The 19517-nt window shown below is 40.4% G+C and overlaps 1 protein-coding gene across 1 annotated transcript in view; it reads left to right on the plus strand.

Annotated features, from left to right (window-relative positions):
* Nucleotides 1-2518: 2518 nt before the first annotated feature.
* Nucleotides 2519-19517, plus strand: part of sud1 (Prolyl 3-hydroxylase sud1) — a 377821-nt gene continuing 360822 nt past the window's right edge. Inside the window, exon 1 of the mRNA XM_067141856.2 lies at nucleotides 2519-2761. Coding sequence (XP_066997957.2) covers nucleotides 2602-2761 — 160 coding nt within the window. The 5' untranslated portion in view covers nucleotides 2519-2601. The remainder of the gene's footprint in view (nucleotides 2762-19517) is intronic.

Genomic DNA, 19517 nt, shown 5'->3' on the forward strand with positions numbered 1-19517 from the left:
GAGGTATATATTTTCGGTTTAAATCTCCGCAACGAACGAACCGTGTTATTGTGAACTGTATGCGTCGGTGAAGAAATAGGTCGGCCTACACCATATAAGATAGCGATGGGAAAGTGATCACTTGAGTATGTATCACTTAAAGTGTGCCAAGTAGTGATAGACACCATACTTCGCCTACACAATGTTAAGTCTACTGCGCTAGGCGGGGCAGAAGGCGCAGTCAAACGCGTAGGAGAGCCATCATTCAAAATAGCAAATGAATGATTGTTTACTGCATTAAGGAACTGCGTACCTTGAGGTGTGTCCAAATTTCCTCCCCACACTGTATGGTGAATATTAAAATCCCCAAATATAAAAACATATGGTTCGATAGTAAATTGCTGGAAAAACTGATCCCATTGTCTCTCATTAATGTAAACGTCAGGTGGACAATAGATGTTCACAAGCAAAATGTGCATATAATATAATCCTAGAACATATGTATGGGGTATGGCCTGAATATTCGAATGAATTCTATGTCACTGAAGAATGTACCAAAAAGGCAACCCCACCATAACCGGGGCCATCCTCACGTAAAACTTTATAATTAGGATACGCGACGCGAGTAGCAGGATCAAACCGAGTTTCTTGTATAGCTAAAAATTGAGGTACGGTTTCCTGAATCAATTTAAAGAGCTCATGACGCTTGTTCATGAGACTTCTAGAATTCCATTGAGTGATTCTGATCATAGAATTGAATGAAACTGCAAATTTTGTCTCTTAACTGGTATACATTATGAGCTAACGCTGGGTGATCACCCAACAATTGCACCAATTTATGAATAGATTGATAAAGACCACTTTGGAGATGGTCTCTTTGCCTATGAAATGATGAAAGCGGTTGCGCCATTGGAGCACTACTAGTGGCAGCAGGCTCGCCCAAAGATGCCTCCATCCTCAGGCTTGCGCCATTGGAAAAAGTTGTAACCCGTGAAGTAACCATCTCCGTACGGGGAATCTCTCGAACCAAATTATAATAACCATCCCGATCATATCCTGGGGCTGGTACTGGTCTAGGTGATTTCAAAATTACTTGCGTAAATTTTCTCTTACGGGGATTTTCCTGTGTAGGAGTCGGCTCCTCCCTAGTTAAAGGGAGAAAATTTTGGGAATTGTCCACAGCATTATATTCAATAGGTTGAACTTTCTGTACAGCATCCTTGAAAGATAAGTTCTGATTTCTCATGATCTTTTTAATACTGACTTGCTGCTGGTGAGCTGGACAGTCAACGGCTCCAGTTGAATTTGTACCACGACAATGCACGCATTGCAGGAATGTTTCTGTACAGGTCGCCGTAGTATGATGCAATGCACATTTCCCACACCTTGGACTTGTGGCCCTGCAATGTTTATCAACGTGACCGTACCGTTGGCAATTTTTACAGAGTAATGGGGCAAAAACATATGGCTCCACCTCTAAATGCACCTGATATAATGACACATACTGTGGGAGTTTTTGCGCCAGAAAAACCACCTTTATAGATCCCGTGGGGACATACTGAGTTCCTTCCTCGCTAACAACTCTACGGTTCAAACGCCGTACTGATTTTATGGCCGCCGTAGACTTTAAGTGTTTTAATATCCTCATTTAACGTTTTCTCTACTCCCTTGATAACTCCTACATGCAATACATTGGAGCTCGGTATGTATGCCCGAAGCTTAAGCTCAACTAATAAAGGGTGTTTCAAAAATGAATTCGCCTGCACGGCATATACAAATTCTATGTGTACTCTATTTCGACCCTTACGGGCCACGGATTTAATTCCTGGAATATTGTTCTCATAGAAAGTTCTACCCAATGTCATGGGGTGCATGTTACCAACATTGCCTGATGCCGTGGACTCTACAAAAATAATGTAGGGTCCAGAATGAGTACTAGGGTAAAGTTCCTGCGACTCAGTCTTCGAAACCGTAGCACCAGCCTCATTATTCACACGCGTATTTGTAGTATTAGTATTGTTCAATGTACCGCTAATCTCACTTGAATTTTCATCCACAACTTGTTCCATTTGAACTGTTTCTTCCCGAGCAACTGTGAGGGTTGAAGGATCCGGAGACTCCTCCACACAACTTTGCTCCCCCATAGTTTACAACTTACACTCGTAGACTCACTCTACAATACCGTCCCCGCTACCTCGTCACAGTGACTGTCCACTCAACTGCACACTATCACTGCTAAGAGGGAACTGACGCCCACATGTTAAAAGTGTTAACCTCAACATTCTGAGTTAACATGCAAAGTCAATTGGAAGACACAATCACAATATACATGTCAATTGTAACATGTTAAATTTAACATTTTGGTAAATGTTTATCAGTGGAGACCGGCCTTTACGTATGGGACCTGTTGTGGTTATGCTGCACTCTGGTGACAACTTTTGACAGACACACGCCCATTTTTATATGTAGTGGAACTGGATGAAAACTGAAGAGCCCATTCGGATTTAAGAGGGGGTAGGAGAAGCAGAAGAAGAAGACTGTCGTCCTCGCCAGTTTGCATCAGTTTGCATTTTGCAATCATAGGAGCAACTGTTAAGTTTGTAGATGTAAGTAAAGGTTATAATGGATAGTGGTGCGCAATCTGGTGAACAGGAAATAGATTGGGATAACGTGAAAATTCCCAAATATGCAGCAGTGGACGTGCGTTATTCTGTCAATAAGAAAAAAGTTACCGATCTGCTGAACTCCGTCTGGAATGGTGGTGGAAACAGTGATTTGTCAGGTTAGTACATCGACTTACGTACAATTAGCTCTTATCTTAACAACATCCTATGGCGAAAAGTAAATTGGGACGATTTCATACTGTATTTTGAGTGCTTGTTACTTATTTGACCGTGAATTCAATCGTTTTGTATGTATTTATGCGAGTAGATACCGGCATAAATAAAAATGGATTTGAGCTTCTTGTAAGCTATTATCACCTGTTGTGCTTTGTAGTTGCGAAACTTTATCGTCTAGACTACATTTCTTGTACTTTATATTTTGTAATTATAAACTGTCACTCGCCCTCTCGTTTATTCTCAACTAGTAATTATAAACTGTCAATGTGCGTCCACACTACCGGTAAAATGTTTTCGTTAACTTTGTTAATAAACTGGTTCATTAAATTTTCGAGCATGTTGATAAACAAAATTTCTTCAACTTTTGTGAATGAAACTTTTCCGTTAATCAACATCTGTATCATCTGATGGCCAAGAAGGCATCAATTTTTGGTAATGAGACTTTGCCTGACAAAGTCTCTCATAGTGCATTGGCACTGCCGGTGGCTCCAAGTAGCCTATGCAGTGGCCTCCACGGTATGCACTAGCCATGCGTCTTGGTGGGTGTGCTGTGTACCAACTGATGAGCCCAACTTAGCACACGGGGGCGAAACGCTGGCAACCAAATACGAGTTAGCTGGAAAATTTATATTGTCCAATAACGGACTATTGGTGTTATAAATTTAGAGTATTGATCATTAGTTCAGCCCGTGGGCCTCATTCACACAGACGCGTAACGACTGTCGTTTGGTTACTCGCTCATGGCCTTCTCGAAAAGGATGTTCTGCAGCAGTGCTCAGTACTGCCAACCTCTGTACTTAGGAACTATGCTTCGATTGTTCCCCGTTCTTGCCGTGTGGGCGGTTAGGGTTAGGATAGGATCTGGACAAGTCGATTGGTCTGGACGGTTAGGAGGAACTATGCTTCGATTGTTCCCCGTTCTTGCCGTGTGGGCAGTTAGGGTTAGGATAGGATCTGGACAAGTCGATTGGTCTGGACGGTTAGGATTCTTGCCGTGGACAAGACAGTTGGTCTGGACGGTTCGAGGCCACTAAGCGGCCTTACGCCCCTAGTTTTGTATACGGTTAGGATATGATCTATACTAGTAATAAGAAGAGTTGGCGTCCGACATTTCTTAGAGGGAGGTCCGTTTACTGCCTGCCGTGGCGTAATAAAGGGAATGGGTGTGTGGTTGCCATAGAAACGAGGGTGGGGCGACTGCGGTTGCCATGGAGATAAAACTTCTGGGCAGCTCGTCTTGCTGGGAGTTGCCAAACCTTTCACTTCACTTGTGAGTTAGATCTTATTGCAAGCAGTTCAGTATGAGTGGTATTCTATTTATGTTTTGTGGCCGTTAGTAAGTTTCTAATTGTATTTTAAATACTATTTACGTACGTGCAATCATTGAATTTTAATTTATATTTCGAGTACGATGAATACTCCTCGAGGGAGAGGGAGGCCCAGGACTGGTTCCACCTCATGAAAAAAATACCGCCGGGCAATAAGGTGTGCAGAGACAAAGTATAGGACAAAGGGCATGATGAAGGATTTGTCAGGCTATACGTACCATCCCTGTTAAAGATTAATAATGTTATTGATTTCATGTTCTGTAGCACTTTCAAATACTACCTGACTGAGCCAGGGTTGGGATTAGAAGGCCAGCGCTCTTTCTGAGCTTATCAGGCCGGTTCCTGTCGAAAATAACGTAACATGAGACCAAGTCAGTCACAGTCGCAGCAAAATTTGTCCCATTTGCGACCACTCCCATTACAGTGGAAAACAAGAATGTGAAGAAAGACCAGTTCTTGTCCCATTTGCGATCACTGCAAAATTATCACCAGCCTGTCAGGTTTTCCAACTTCAATACAGCAAGGGGACTGCTAATTAGGGCATACTCCGCACAAATGTGTGATAAGGATTCTCCCAACCCGTACCCTCTCTCTTGAACGTTTTTTGAGTGAATTATTAGTCTATACTTCGTAACATACTGTAATTATTCCAGCTTTAGACATCCATCGTTGACGTAGCTTTTGTTGGTATGCTATCTGTGTGCTTACTTACGACAAGCCTTATGCTTTATATAATGGATACTCTTACAGAAATTTACGGAGAAGTGAGGGATGTTTGGTAACGTAGGTTTGTTTTACCGCTGGATTTACGTCGCAGCGACACATATCGGTCTTATGGCAAGATTGGGATAGGAAAGGGCTTGGAGTGGAAAGGAAATGACCGTGGCTTGTTGTGCTTGTTGTGAAAATAGGAAACCACAGAAAACCATCTTCAGGGCTACCGACAATGGGATTCGAACTCACTATTTTCCGAACGCAATATAATCTTTTCGCGCTATAATTACAGAATTGTCATTTTTTCAACTTATTGTAATCTAAACATTTTCTTAACATTAAGTTCTGGAATCTTGTACATCTAATCCAAGCGTACAGACAAAAATTACAATTTTATTTATATAGATGAAAGTAGACTGAGTGGCCGTGCGTTTTAACACGCTATGGTTATGGAGCCAAACTCTGCATTCGGGAAACATGTGGGTTCGAATCCCACCGTCAGCTCTTCTCAGAATAGTTTTCTGTGGTTTAATATTTTCACTTCCAGGCAAATGCCGGTACAGTTCCTATCCATAGGCCAGAGCTAAGTCCTCGCACCGCTTACCCAATTGTATTCACCATAACACATTTCGTCTTTAGTTCCTCAAATGAGGTTGGTGCCAGGAAGGGCATCCGGCAGTAGAAACATGCTGTATAAATTAATCTCATCTCATCCCGACCCGGTATCAACAAATGAGACTGAGAGGTAGACATACATACAGACAGACAGAGGAAAGTCTTTTGTCCTACTTCTTACAACTCATCTAACTGCCTTTACACCCACAACCATCTACTAACTCTAAATAAAAGGTTTATTAGAGTCCTGTTTATTGCCTGTGAGTCCCGATATAAACACATCAGTCTCAAACATTAAATATAAGTAATTAAATGATTTTTAACATACGATTCGTAAGATTCCCAGTTTCGCGAGTTACTTGAGGGTTGTCTTCCTGTACCAATCCTTCAGTAAGGAATTCCCTCACAGCAACCTGACTGTTTGTATGTCACTGATAAGAATCTGACGTTTGTATAAGAGTGATCGCAAATGGGACGACACCGCCTGGCCAGGTAGTCTACAACAGATCACAGCGGTCAGAATGAAGGAGGGAACAAGTGAGCCGGAAGCGAGGGGTAAGAGCATGTAGAAAGGAATGCTGGAATGTGGCAACAACGTGAAATGTCACATGCAGTGCTCCTCCCTCTAACCTTACCTGTCGGACGCCAACTTTAGTTAAGTCTATTATAGACAAGACGATTGGTCAGGACGGTTAGGATTCAATCCATGTAAAAGACCACTGGTCTGGATGGTTAGGATCCTTGCCGTGGACAAGACAGTTGGTCTGGACGGTTAGAAGATGCGAAGGGGCCTTAGGCCTCTAGTTTCGTGTACGGTTAGGATAGGATCTAGACAAGACGATTGGTCTGGACGGTTCGGATTCTTGCCGCGGACAAGACCATTGGTCTGGACAGTTAGAGGCTACGTGGGGGCCTTAGGCCCTTAGTTTTGTATAGGGTTAGGATAGGATCAAGACAAGACGATTGGTCTGAAGGTTAGGATTCTTGCTGTGGAAAAGACAATTCATCTGGACAGTTAGGATTCTTGCCGTAGACAAGATCATTGTGGATGGTTAGAAGCGGCCATGGGCCCCTAGTTTCGTATATGGTTTGGATAGGATCTACACAAGACGATTGGTCTAGACGGTTAGGATTCTTGCCTTGGACAAAACCATTGGTTTGGACAGTTAGAAGACGCGTTGCGGCCTTAGGCCCCTAGTTTCATATACAGTTAGAATTAGATCTAGACAAGACCATTGGTCTGGATGGTTTATATTCATGCCGTGGACAAGATCATTGATCTGGATGGTTAGAAGCCATAAAGCGGCCTTAGGCCCACTGGTTTTGTATACGGTTAGGATATGATCTAGACAAGATGATTGGGCTGGATGGTTATGATTCTATCCGTGGACATGACAGTTGGTCAGGAAGGTTAGAAGCCGCGAAGCGGCCTTACGTCCCTAGTTTTGTATACGGTTAGGATAGAATCTAGACAAGAGATTTGTGAGCTTGCATCCGGGAGATAGTAGGTTCGAATCCCACTATCGGCAGCCCTGAAGATGGTTTTCCGTGGTTTCCCCATTTTCACACCAGGCAAATGCTGGGGCTGTACCTTAAGGCCACGGCCGCTTCCTTCCAACTCCTAGGCCTTTCCTATCCCATCGTTGCCATAAGACCTGTCTGTGTCGGTGCGACGTAAAACCCCTAGCAAAAAAAAAAAAAGACAAGAGATTGGTCTGGACGGTTAGGATTCTTGCCATGGACAATGCCACTGGTCTGGGCGGTTAGGATTCTTGCCATGGACAAGATCATTGGTCTGGACGGTTAGAAGCCGCAAAGCGGCCTTAGCTCCTTGTTTCGTATAGTTAGGATAGGATCTAGACAAGATGATTGGGCGGGACGGTTAGGATTCTATCCGTGGACATGACCGTTGGTCAGGAAGGTTAGAAGCCGCAAAGCGGTCTTATGCCCCTAGTTTTGTATACGTTTAGGATAGAATCTAGACAAGAGATTGGTCTGGACGGTTAGGATTCTTGCCATGGACAATGCCATTGGTCTGGGCAGTTAGGATTGTTGCCGTGGACAAGACCCTTGGTCTGGACAGTTAGAAGACGCGAAACTGCAGGCCACGTTATTCTCTCGCCCCAAACCGTCCTTCCCTAACACACACGAATATCCACACATCCAGGTGCCCCTTCTTCATCACTCGCCTATTAACCAACCAACCTACCTCTCACACAGTTATTCGACAATACAAACAATAACCTGATACACAATACAAAACAAATAGAGAAACGTAATCAATACTCGGTATTAGTTCAGCCCGTGGACCCCATTATTTATAATGTTACGAGTAAGTGGAATTAGTGAAATCTTACTTGGAGAGCATCTCAGAGGAGAGATGTGTTCATTGTGATGTCCAGGAACCCACCATCCCGTCCCAAGAAACACATTTACTTTTATAACCTAATTAAGATTTTTTACACGCCATTTTCATATCTAAGGTGGCTACTTGTATTCCTATTAGACAATGTAAAGTGGCACGTGATCTCCTTCCCGTCAAGGATGTTGATGATAATCTGTTACCAACCGCAGCACAATAAAAGCGCAAGTAAATGTAACGTGTAGAAAACAATCAGTCTAGACCAATCCTGTTTCCTCAGGAAACTAGGGGCCTAGGGCTGCCTCACGGCTTCCAACTGTCCAGATCAATGGTCTTGTCCACGGCAAGAATCCTAACCGTCTAGACCAGTCGTCTTGTCTATATCCTAACCGTATACATAACTAGGGGCCTAAGGCCGCTTCGCGGCTTCTAACCGTCCAGACCAATGGTCTTGTCCACAGCAAAAACCCTAACCGCCCAGAACAATGGTCTTTTCCATGGCAAGAATCTCAACCGTCCAGACCAATTGTCTTGTCTAGATACTATCCTAACCATATACGAAACTAGGGGCCTAAGGCCGCTTTACGGCTTTTAACCGCCCAGACCCATGGTTTTGTCCACGGCAAGAATCCAAACCGTCCAGACCAACTGTCTTGTCTAGATACAATCCTAACCGTATACGAAACAAGGGGCCTAAGGCCGCAATGCGTCTTCTAACCGTCCAGACCAATCGTCTTGTCTAGATCCTACCCTAACCGTATACGAAACTAGGGGCCTATGGCCGCTTCTAACCATCCACAATGATCTTGTCCACGCCAAGAATCCTAACTGTCCAGACCAATGGCCTTGTCCGTGGCAAAAATCCTAACTGTGCAGACCAATCTCTTGTCTAGATCCTATCCGTATACAAAACTAGGCACCTAAGGCCGCTTCGCGGCTTCTAACTGTCCAGACCAATGGTCTTCTCCACGGCAAGAATCCAAACCGTCCAGACCAATCGTCTTGTCTAGATCCTAACCTGCCCGTATGCGAAACTATTGGCCTAAGGCCAATTCGTGGCTTCTAACCGTCCAGACCAATGGTCTTGTCCACGGCAAGAATCCTAACCGTCCAGACCAATGGTCTTTTCCACGTCAAGAATTCTAACCGTCCAGAACAATCGTCTTGTCTAGATCCTATCCTAACCGTATACGAAACTAGGGGCCTAAGGCCACTTCGCGGCCTCTAACCGTCCAGGCCAATGGTCTTGTCCATGGCAAGAATACTAACCGTCCAGACCGAATGTCTTGTCTAGATCCAATCTCAACCATATACGAAACTAGGGGCCTAAGGCCATTTCACGTCTTCTAACTGTCCAGACCATTGGTCTTGTCCACGGCAAGAAACCATGTATTAGGAAACTTGACATAGGACCCCAGAAGTCATGAACACAAAGGAATGAATTTTCCACATCTGCTGTAAAAAGCACATTCGACTGTCTAGAACAGGCAGGTAAAACATGCAGTTTTTAAAAACTAGGGCCTGGCAGCATTGCTCTGGATGTACTGCAGCCTATAGGCAATGCACCACCCTGTTTGGAGAGCACCAGTCCATAATTTCTGTGTTCTCGGAATATACATTCCCAGTAGTGAGTCTGTATTTAATTTAGTTGTATTTCCAAATATAGTGTACCTCTTGTGGGCTATAACCTCACATGTACAGATTATAGGATGGGATTGCGTCTATTTCCTTCCTGCATAATCTGCGTTCTAGGTTGTTGTTTTTTCTCTTTTTTTAAGTACTCATTTTAGTTCAGTGCTTCTTGACAAGTGCATGTCCTCTGAGGAGTGCTACTAAGAATATTAACTGAGGTCTACTGCACCTAAGTAGTATTTTGGTCGTCCTTTAACAAATATTTTCTCATGTTTGATGCCTGTTGTTGTTTTCCAAATTTTAATTTGTTCATATCTGGACCAACTTTTGATTACTTCTCTGTTGCAACATTGTTATTCCCAGGGCTGTTTCTAGTCCTATTGAACATAATGTTGATGCTTGTCTAAGAAGCTCATCAGCTTTTTCATTTCTCTCATTGCCTATGTGACTTAGTAAACACAACAGATGAACATTATGCTTTTCGTTATATTATAAATCTTGTGTGTGCATGAGTAGGCCTACATCATTTGTGGAGATCCCTATACCCACATTTCTAAATCAGATTTTTTAAAAAATTTGTCTCTGAATCACATCTGGGAAGAAGTCAAGATATGGCTAGTCTAGTACGTCATAGCAGAAATTTCTGCTTCAGTGATAAGGCAGTTAGGTCTTTTCAGTGGTGTCACAGACATTTAGCATAACTCCCTAGAGCAAATCTGATTGGTTATTAGCATACTGATTTTCCTTCACAATACTGACCATATGAGGTTTGCTGGCTATCTGGAGAATTGAGGGACTCGGGAGTAAATAATATTAAGGAACGTTTCCATAAAAGGTGATGTAAATAATGGTAGGGAATCACCTATACTCGTATTAGTTAAAAGTTCCTTGATTGCTCAACAAATGCCTGCACCATGCGGTTTTAAATATTTGAACTTATCTGCAGGTGACTTTTTTTTTTTTTTTCATGTAAACAGTGGTAAGGAACAGCAAAACGGCTGATGGTAGCAGTTGAGTGTATGACTTAACCCTCTAAGCACCAACATCATTTTGAAAGCCCTTTTGGTATTCATCTGAAAACTGCCAATGTCCTTTCAAAAGGACGTTCAGTATTTACTTTTTATTAATTAATATTAACAGTCATTTCCTATCAGAATTTCCCAATATAGTTAGTTAAAGACTTACTATTTTTGCAATAAAATGTTAACGGCTGAACATTAACATTGTTTACTTGCTATACACGAGCAGTGGGAACTTACGAAGAATGTTTAATAAGGTTACATGTAATTTAACTTTTAAACCTATTGTTTTAATATCATTGTGGGCAGAATGAGTATAAAACATGACCATACCTATCATACATTCCTTCTGGAAATTTTTTCCTTGAATTAAAATGTCTGAATGGTGTAAAACTGATTTATTGTATTTTTTGTTTTCTAGCAAAATCAGCCAGCTTCTAACAATGATTTTCGACAGAAATAATATACTCAATATGTCAATATTGAAGACTAAAACGTTTTGCAAATCATTAGTGTTTACAGATGTGTACAGTGTTAAGTGCATTCATTTATGACGCAAATAATGTTAAGTACGCATCAACATTAATTTGTCATTTTTTGAGATAAAAAACAATATTAAAATACTTATATAGAAATAGGAAAATGTTTAAAACCCTAAAGTTTTAAAAACATGTTCATTGCCCTTGTATATTGAAGGAATTGATTTTATGATTATCCAGAAATTTCTCCTCTCTATTTCTCAAAACATGTTACATGTCATCATTATTTGCTCCTGAGCCCCCCTATTGTAAACTTGATCTTTTGGTACTGGCAGTGATGCAGGCTGGACAATTCCGTTGGCGTAAATATAAAGCTTTCCTCTTGGAGGTTTGCCACCTCCTATTAAGGTAGGCCCCTATTTGAATCCAATCTTCACTTATGTGGCTTGTTCTGAAACCACAAACTTTTAATGGGATTGAATATTTTCTTGTAACATTAACTTTCAACACATTGGAGATTGCCATATTTGATCGTGCTACCCTCCAGAAATCACAGGATTTTCAATGGTTTTTGAAATGTTTCCAATGCTAGGAAAAGCAATGATTGTAATAACTTTTGGAATATTTAGAAAGATCACACTCTCATATCCACATAAATTAATTTTAATTATCATAATACTGCAGCAGTTTTTAAATATAAATATATTATCCCCGTCATAATAATGGGAGAATTGCGGTTACGTGTATTTTTCTGGAACAGCTACATTTATTCACGCCTAGCATGTTAATCTGGTAATATCTTTTATTTGAGGCAGCCTTGGACGTGAAACCAGACATCTGATACTTATCAAATGTGAAGTCCTTTTGAAGGAACCTGAATGTACCACATGACATGCTGGACCAGCTCAAGGCTATACAAAGTGCAAGCAAGGGTGTCAGTTCTCGAATTCCCCCTGTGCAGAGTACTTAAGTGATTCTATAAAAGCATTGAGAATCAAACCCTCGTTCTACTACCCGTCCCCATTATCTGTGTTCGAGACAAGCCAAGTTACATATATATCCAGAGCTCGATAAAATAACCACGAACTGGTTGGAGCATATTTTTAAGGCTTTTTGTTAGTTTCAGCTAACGCCAAGATCTTGCCTGTGAAGAGGAGCTCTACACATTCTACTGTGCCAGCACAACTCATCAACTCGTCATATGTCTTCAAAGAAGAGGATCCACATCTCCTAAACATAATTCAGTTAGGGACTTGGCAGACAATATGGCCAGCTAAAATAGGAGCGTAAACCAAGGTTCTAAGGATGGAACATTCGGTGGTGTAAAGGATATCACCTAAGGATCGAGACCCATCGGCAAATTTAAGTACACTTTAATTCAGTAACCCATCACATACCTGCCAACCCTTCCGATTTACCCTGAAGCTTCCCGTTTTTTCCATTTCTCCAATTTATTTTTACTTCTTCCTATTTTTGACCAATATAACTTCCAGTATGGTCAATGCTTTTCCCCTAGGATAAAGTTTAAATTCTTATGTGCTTGTGTAATTTACGCAACCTCATTTCCAAGGGTATTTGATGCTTTATTTCGCGAGTGTATTGTCCGTCGCCTTCGTAAAAGTATATTGTGTTTCCCGCTCACCACAGCAGCATGTGTGCTTTACAGCAGGGAATCCGGGATAGCAATCGTCCTACAAACAAGAGGGGCTAGTGTGTGCAAGCAACTCCGTTAATTAGGACATAAGATTGAGTTTGTTATTGTGTGTTTAACATTGTTTTTGTGCATAGTTTCGTTTAAGGTGTAGACCATATGATTTTTTTTGCAGTTCTGTGCTTTTCCCCCTGTCGAAGTCATATGTTAATAAAGTATGAGACATTGATCTATTTTGCATGTGGTAGTTGTGCGTGTTTCAGTGCATGGTCATTCTTACTTCATTATTTTAATGAGTCTAATGTATTTCAGAGAATTGTCGGCGACAGTTTCTGGTATTTTCTCTTAATGTTATTGTCACAAACATAACAGACGTTACCAAGTTTTCTGGGCTACCTATAAAATTGAATTTCTGTTCACTTTACATTCTAATAAACGAAACTATTATGCATTTTATTCCGTGTGTAGTTGTGATATAAATATTATTCGTATGTATATGTCATAAACGAGAATGATTAGATATACTTTCTTGTAACCATTTTTATGTCTACTTTGTTTAAGGTCATTTGGCATTGTAACTGTCCTTTTTTCACAGAGGCCGTGACACATACGCGATGCAATCCAAGAATTAAAAATCTTCCTATTTTTAATTTCTAAAATTTGGCAGGTATGCTATCAATCTTTAATAGAATATCATACAATCTTTTTCCTAGAATTAATATTTTCTATTAGTTGGCATTATTTAGTGATGATCTGTAAAATGCTGGGGCTGTACCTTAATTAAGGCCACGGCCGATTCCTTCCCACTCCTAGCCATTTCCTGTCCCATCGTCGCCATAAGACCTACCTGAGTCGGTGCGACGTAAAGCAACTAGCAAAAAAGATGATCTGTAATGTAATTTAAATATTTTGTAGTTTCTGATGCAACTCAATGGAGTTAGATTTTTGAATCCATCACCCATCTTGTGGAAGATTTTGAGTTTTGACATTTATTTCAGCGAGTATCATCAGTTTAATTTCTTTTATGGCAAATTCATTCTTAATTAGGACAGGTTGACCTGTAATAGTTTCAGTTAGGGAACGTGTGGAGTAGATTATACTTATTTCAGTGTGTTTTTCTTTCTACTATGATATGAGGTTAATTATTTTGATTCTTTCTGGTTTTTTTCAGAATAATAATCAAGGTGATCTGTACGAACAGCATGCGTATCTTGAGTTATATTGTGTTAAAATTTATGTAATTTGTGAATGAATTTTCAAACACCATCAAGAAATTATTTTTGATTAATCATTGGAGACTGCTTGTTTTATGCCATATTGTTTAATAACTGTCAGCCTTATTTTAATTTGTGTTCATTTCTGTTGTTGTCACCCCAATAATTTTATTGCCTCTGATAATCGAACAGCCAACATTACGAATGGTCCACCTCGGGATCTCTCGTGTTTCCGGCTGAGCTGCACTAGGGAGATAGGGGTCATTATGAAGGTAATAAGTTTCATAAACGAAGAAAAATCTGACGCAGGTATGGATGTCGGTTAGGTTAATATTTTGAGCCGCGTAGAGGCGCGCGGCTGTGAGCTTGCATCCGGGAGATCGTGGGTTCGAGCCCCACGGTCGGCAGCCCTGAAGATGGTTTTCCGTGGTTTCCCATTTTCACACCAGGCAAATGCTGGAGCTGTACCTCAATTAAGGCCACGGCTGCTTCCTTCCACTTCCTAGGCCTTTCCTGTCCCATCGTCGCCATAAGACCTATCTGTGTCGGTGCGACGTAAAGCAACTAGCAAAAAAAATTTTGAGCAGTATATACCTTTTACAGAACCCACTTCACATCAATTTGAAATTAGCTCATTATCTAAGTTTACTTCCTCAACCATCAGAATTATCATGTTCACTTGGTGTGTAATTGTTATCCTCAACCTCAGTTTCAGAACCCATGTCTTCCATAAGAACATCCAGTGTGGATTCGTATAAATTTCGTACACTTGAATTAGACATGCTGAATATTCACAAAACTGACACAGACAAACCTGCCTCTCAAATCCACACACTTCCTGTCCTACCCCATGTGAGTGGGGTACACAGACGAAGAATACACCCACGGAATCCCCTGCCTGTCGTAGGAGGCAGCAAAAAGGGAGAACTGAGTGCGGAAATGGATTGTGGCTTTGGTAGCATGAATTCTAGTTGGTCTGAAAATGGACTGGTGTAAAGGTAGTTTCGGTCGAGAGCTAACCTCTTTCTTACAGAATACTGTTAATCGCAATTGCAGCTCACTGTACAGTAATAGCTTTGCTGCATATTGATTCAGTCTCACTTATTATTCTATCATCATGGGAGAATACACACCCTAAATACTTGAAATGATCTACCTGTTCCAGGTTTATATTCTCAGCCTGACATTCATTTCTCTTGGGATTCTTCCCTACTGACATCACTTTAGTCCTGGAAATGCTACTCTTCATATCATATACTCACTGCCCTTATTTTCAAGTTTAAAGATATTAGATTGCAGGGTTTCAGCACAGTGTTCCGACAATACCAAGTCATCGGCATAGGTCAAACTATGCACTATATTTCCACCAAATCGAATCCCTCTCTGCCACTTCATACACATTTAAACTGTTGCCAACATAGGTGAAACATTATAACCTTGTCTAATGTCTATAAGCACCGTGAACTGAGAAATTATTCTGCCATCAATTATCACTATAGCCCAGTTATAAAAATAAATGCCTTTGTTTGCTCTGAATAATCTACTCTTTATCCCATAATCTTTCTGTATGGCTAACATCTTTTTCCTCTGTACTGTGTGTATGGCTTCTCCAAATCTACAAAACATAACTGTCTATTCCTCTCGTAGCATTTTTCATTTACCTAGCGCATACTGAAAATCTGATTCTGACAGCCCCTCTGTGGTCTGAAACCACACTGGTTTTCATCCCACTTACTCTTAACCGTTGGTTGCACCCTCCCTTCCAAAATGCCAGGGAACATCTTGCCAGTCATACTAATCAATGAAATACCTCTTCAGTAGTTACAGTCATTCCTGTTCCCTTGCTTACAGACAGGTGCAATTACAGTTTTTGTCCAGTAAGAAGGTACCTTACTCAGTCCGTGCTAATCTTATTATTCTTTGAAGCCATTTTCATCCCTGCCTTCCCACTGAATTTCTCCATTTCAGGTCTAATTTTATCTAGTTCTAGTGGATTTTATTTACCATCCTCTTCATTTCCTTAAGCATAATTTCACTAACGTTATTGTTTTAACACTAGAATGGGTGAGAATCTTGCGTTCCTTGAACAGCAGTAAGGGGTCATTTTGACCTATCATAAGAAATGCTTGGAAACGTTCAAAGTAGAACACAATGAGATTTAATTTCTTCTCCTATGTTACAAATCTTTTATATTACCATATTTTCTTGCGTAATTAACATACTTTTTTGACAAATAATACAGGCAACATCTTCGGGTGCATAAATTATTAAAGGAATTCAGATATTAAAAAAATTATTTACGATTATTTACATTTACAAGGTACATAAAATTTAATATACACACAATATTCTTTAAACCCATTTGCAGTTAATTGTCATTTGGCGTAAAATTCCGGTGTGAGGTGCTTTCTGAAAAGTCAAATAGGGTACATCAGGTAAGTTGGACACGTGGGTTTCAAGCACCGACACTGGAAAATATTCTTCCCATTATGAGCTGACAATACAGCCTGAAGTAAAATAAACATGTACTAATAAAAGTACAATTCATGTAAGTACATAATAATGACATACCAGCAAAGAAAGGAAACTGTCCAACACGAGAAGGGCCAGCCATCGGAAGAGGGGCCCCTACTAAATTTCCCCGAACCCCTCATATCCAATGTTGTATGAGTGACACGTCAATCCACCCTTTTTCTTGGATAGGAACATGGATCCCTCGCAGAAATTTTACTTGGGGCATTGTTTCTTGTTTTAGAACAACGTAAGGTGCAAGCTTTCTGCCATTACCTGTTACAGCTAGCATTTCAGTACATCGTTCTTTTTTGCTTCCTGTAGCGCGAACAATAACACTTGACATCCCTTTCTTATCGATTGTTCGACTTAGTGGCATGTAGAAACTTATTGACCTCTGACTTGTGGTTCCTATATGGGAGAGCAAATATTACTTCACTTTACGCTTCTCAATCACAAAGCGATGAAAATCAATTACTGGTACTTGGTTGAAATCCTTCGGCATGTTGTGGCATAATGTTTTTCTTCATCGAAGAGAAAGTGCATTTCTCTTCATAAAATTAATGAAGCCTCGGCTAACCTTCTGATCCAAGACACTGATTCTGTGTGGAGCAGCTACTTCTCATCCTTTAAAATACAGCATTTTGTGAGAAATGGCATATCCAACGTTGCATAACAAAATCGTACATTTAAGCAGATCCTCCTCTACTTTCGGAAACCTACCACTTTTTGGTCTGCGGAATGCTTTACGAGGCTTGTTGGTCACTTGACGTGCACTTCTCGCTTACCACGGTAGCACAAGTTGCATTCGGACACTGAATACTTGCGGCCCACTGCCGTATGCCCATATGTTTCGTCGTAACTGATCACCACGAGTTTATATAATGCAGTATTACTCGAATACTTGCTCACTGTGGGCTAACAAACAATTGTGAGATCACAGAAAACGCATATCCCGTATCAAAAATACATTTGTACCAGACTGGAATAGAGCGTCACTAGTCACTTCTGCGCTGATTCTCTCACTGAACTAGTGCAATAGTATTTCCTACCGGCTGATAACAGCACGTTGCCTGGTATTTGGAATGCCTGGTTCTGCAATATGAAGGCTGCTACTTGAGTAGTTGACATCTTTATTTCGAAGCGCATCCGGAGCTGCATGAGGATTTCTTTTTCTCCACTTTGGACCCAAAAATATTGGGATGTGTAAATTATGCAAGGGCGTTAATTATCCAAGAAAATACGGTACTGATAGACACACGAATAATCACAAACAACTGCTCCCATGTTTCTATTTCTCTAAAGAGTTTTCACATAATAAATCACTTGAACACCTTTTCTTAGTTGTCCACACTACAAGAATTATACGTTTTTAGAAATGTTTTAAGAAAATTTTAAAAAGCCTAACACATTTTCATACACAACTTTAATTTTCATGCACATTTTCCGCACATCGCTCGTTCCGGGCATCGCTATACCCTATTTCAAATGACCTGGGAGACTGTCTCATCTTTTGGTAAGGCATTAAAAATACTTTACATGTGTTAAGTAATGTTATTTCTGCATAAATAGTAAGTACGTCAAATAAATCTGTTTATCTTCACTTTTAAAAGGCTGTTTAGTTTCAATATATAATTGATAATCGTGCATTAAAGTGCCTTTTAAGAGGGGCAATGTGTCGCCAGTGGAACAGCCATTGCAGTATTCAGTAGCGTCTCATTTAGCTAACATACAACCCATATGCTTTCTGTTTACTGCTGTGTTCCAGGTGTTATTGGCACGCTAGAGACTTCGTGTATTATGAGTTTCTTTCATGCTAATGTTTAGTAATATATTACTATTAATTTAGTAGTCAGTGTTTGTCTTGGTGTTAAGGATTTTGTTAACTGCTTTAATATACTATTATTTAAAAAAATAATAGTCATCCAGATTTGTAAAGAAATTTAAGTGATAATTTTTAAAAAATGTTTTAGTAGAGTAGATGAAACTAATTGATTCAGATCTTTTGTTTATATCTTAGGTATTTGCTTTTGGGTGAGAATAGAATCTTTGTAGCTATTGTCGTTATGAGTAAGGGGAGAATTATAGGAGTTAATATTGTTTTCTGGGTTGAGAATTGAGTTTAATTTTCTTCTTACTTCAAATCTTACTTCGTCTTGTTTATCTGCTGGTAATTTGCTAATGGCTAATTCTGCCTCTACTGTTGCAATGATGGCTGTGCTTAGTGTTCAAATTAGGCCAATTGTGTTTAGGGCCCCTGGCTAAAATGGAATTTTCATATTCAGTCAGTGGCACTTTGGACAAATTTATGATCGGAGGGTGAAATTGGTTGGGCATGTTAGGCCTAGTGTTTTTGTTGGTTTCTTTAGCATCTATTGTATTATCAAAGAAACAACAAACCCTAGAGAAAAAGCTGCATATGTTAATGAACACTAAATTCAACAACAACCACAAAATCATGTTCCCAAATTTTACCTTTGTCCCCTTCACAATTTTGTCCATAACTATAATAGTGGTCATGAAAAAAGACTATTGACATACATACATTATCATTATAGACTGTTATGCCTTTCAGCATTCAGTCTGCAAGCCTCTGTGAATTTACTAATCGTCGCCACGATCCTCGATTTGCAACTAGTGTTGTGGCCTCATTTAGTTCTATACCTATTATCTTTAAATCGTTAGAAACAGAGTCTAACCATCGTCGTCTTGGTCTACCTCTACTTCTCTTACCCTCCATAACAGAGTCCATTATTCTCCTAGGTAACCTATCCTCCTCCATTCGCCTCACATGACCCCACCACCGAAGCCGGTTTATTCGTACAGCTTCATCCATCAAGTTCATTCCTAAATTACCCTTTATCTCCTCGTTCCAAGTACCCTCTTGCCATTGTTCCCACCTGTTTGTACCAGCAATCATTCTTGCTACTTTCATGTCTGTTACTTCTAACTTATAAATAAGATATCCTGAGTCCACCCAGCTTTCGCTCCCGTAAAGCAAAGTTGGTCTGAAAACGGACCGATGTAAAGATAGTTTCGTCTGGGAGCTGACTTCCTTCTTACAAAATACTGTTGATCGCAACTGCGAGCTCACTGCATTAGCTTTACGACACCTTGATTCAATCTCACTTACTATATTACCACCCTGGGAGAACACACAACCTAAATACTTG

The sequence above is a fragment of the Anabrus simplex genome, chromosome 2, assembly GCF_040414725.1.
Source record: "Anabrus simplex isolate iqAnaSimp1 chromosome 2, ASM4041472v1, whole genome shotgun sequence".
Lineage (NCBI taxonomy): Eukaryota > Metazoa > Arthropoda > Insecta > Orthoptera > Tettigoniidae > Anabrus > Anabrus simplex.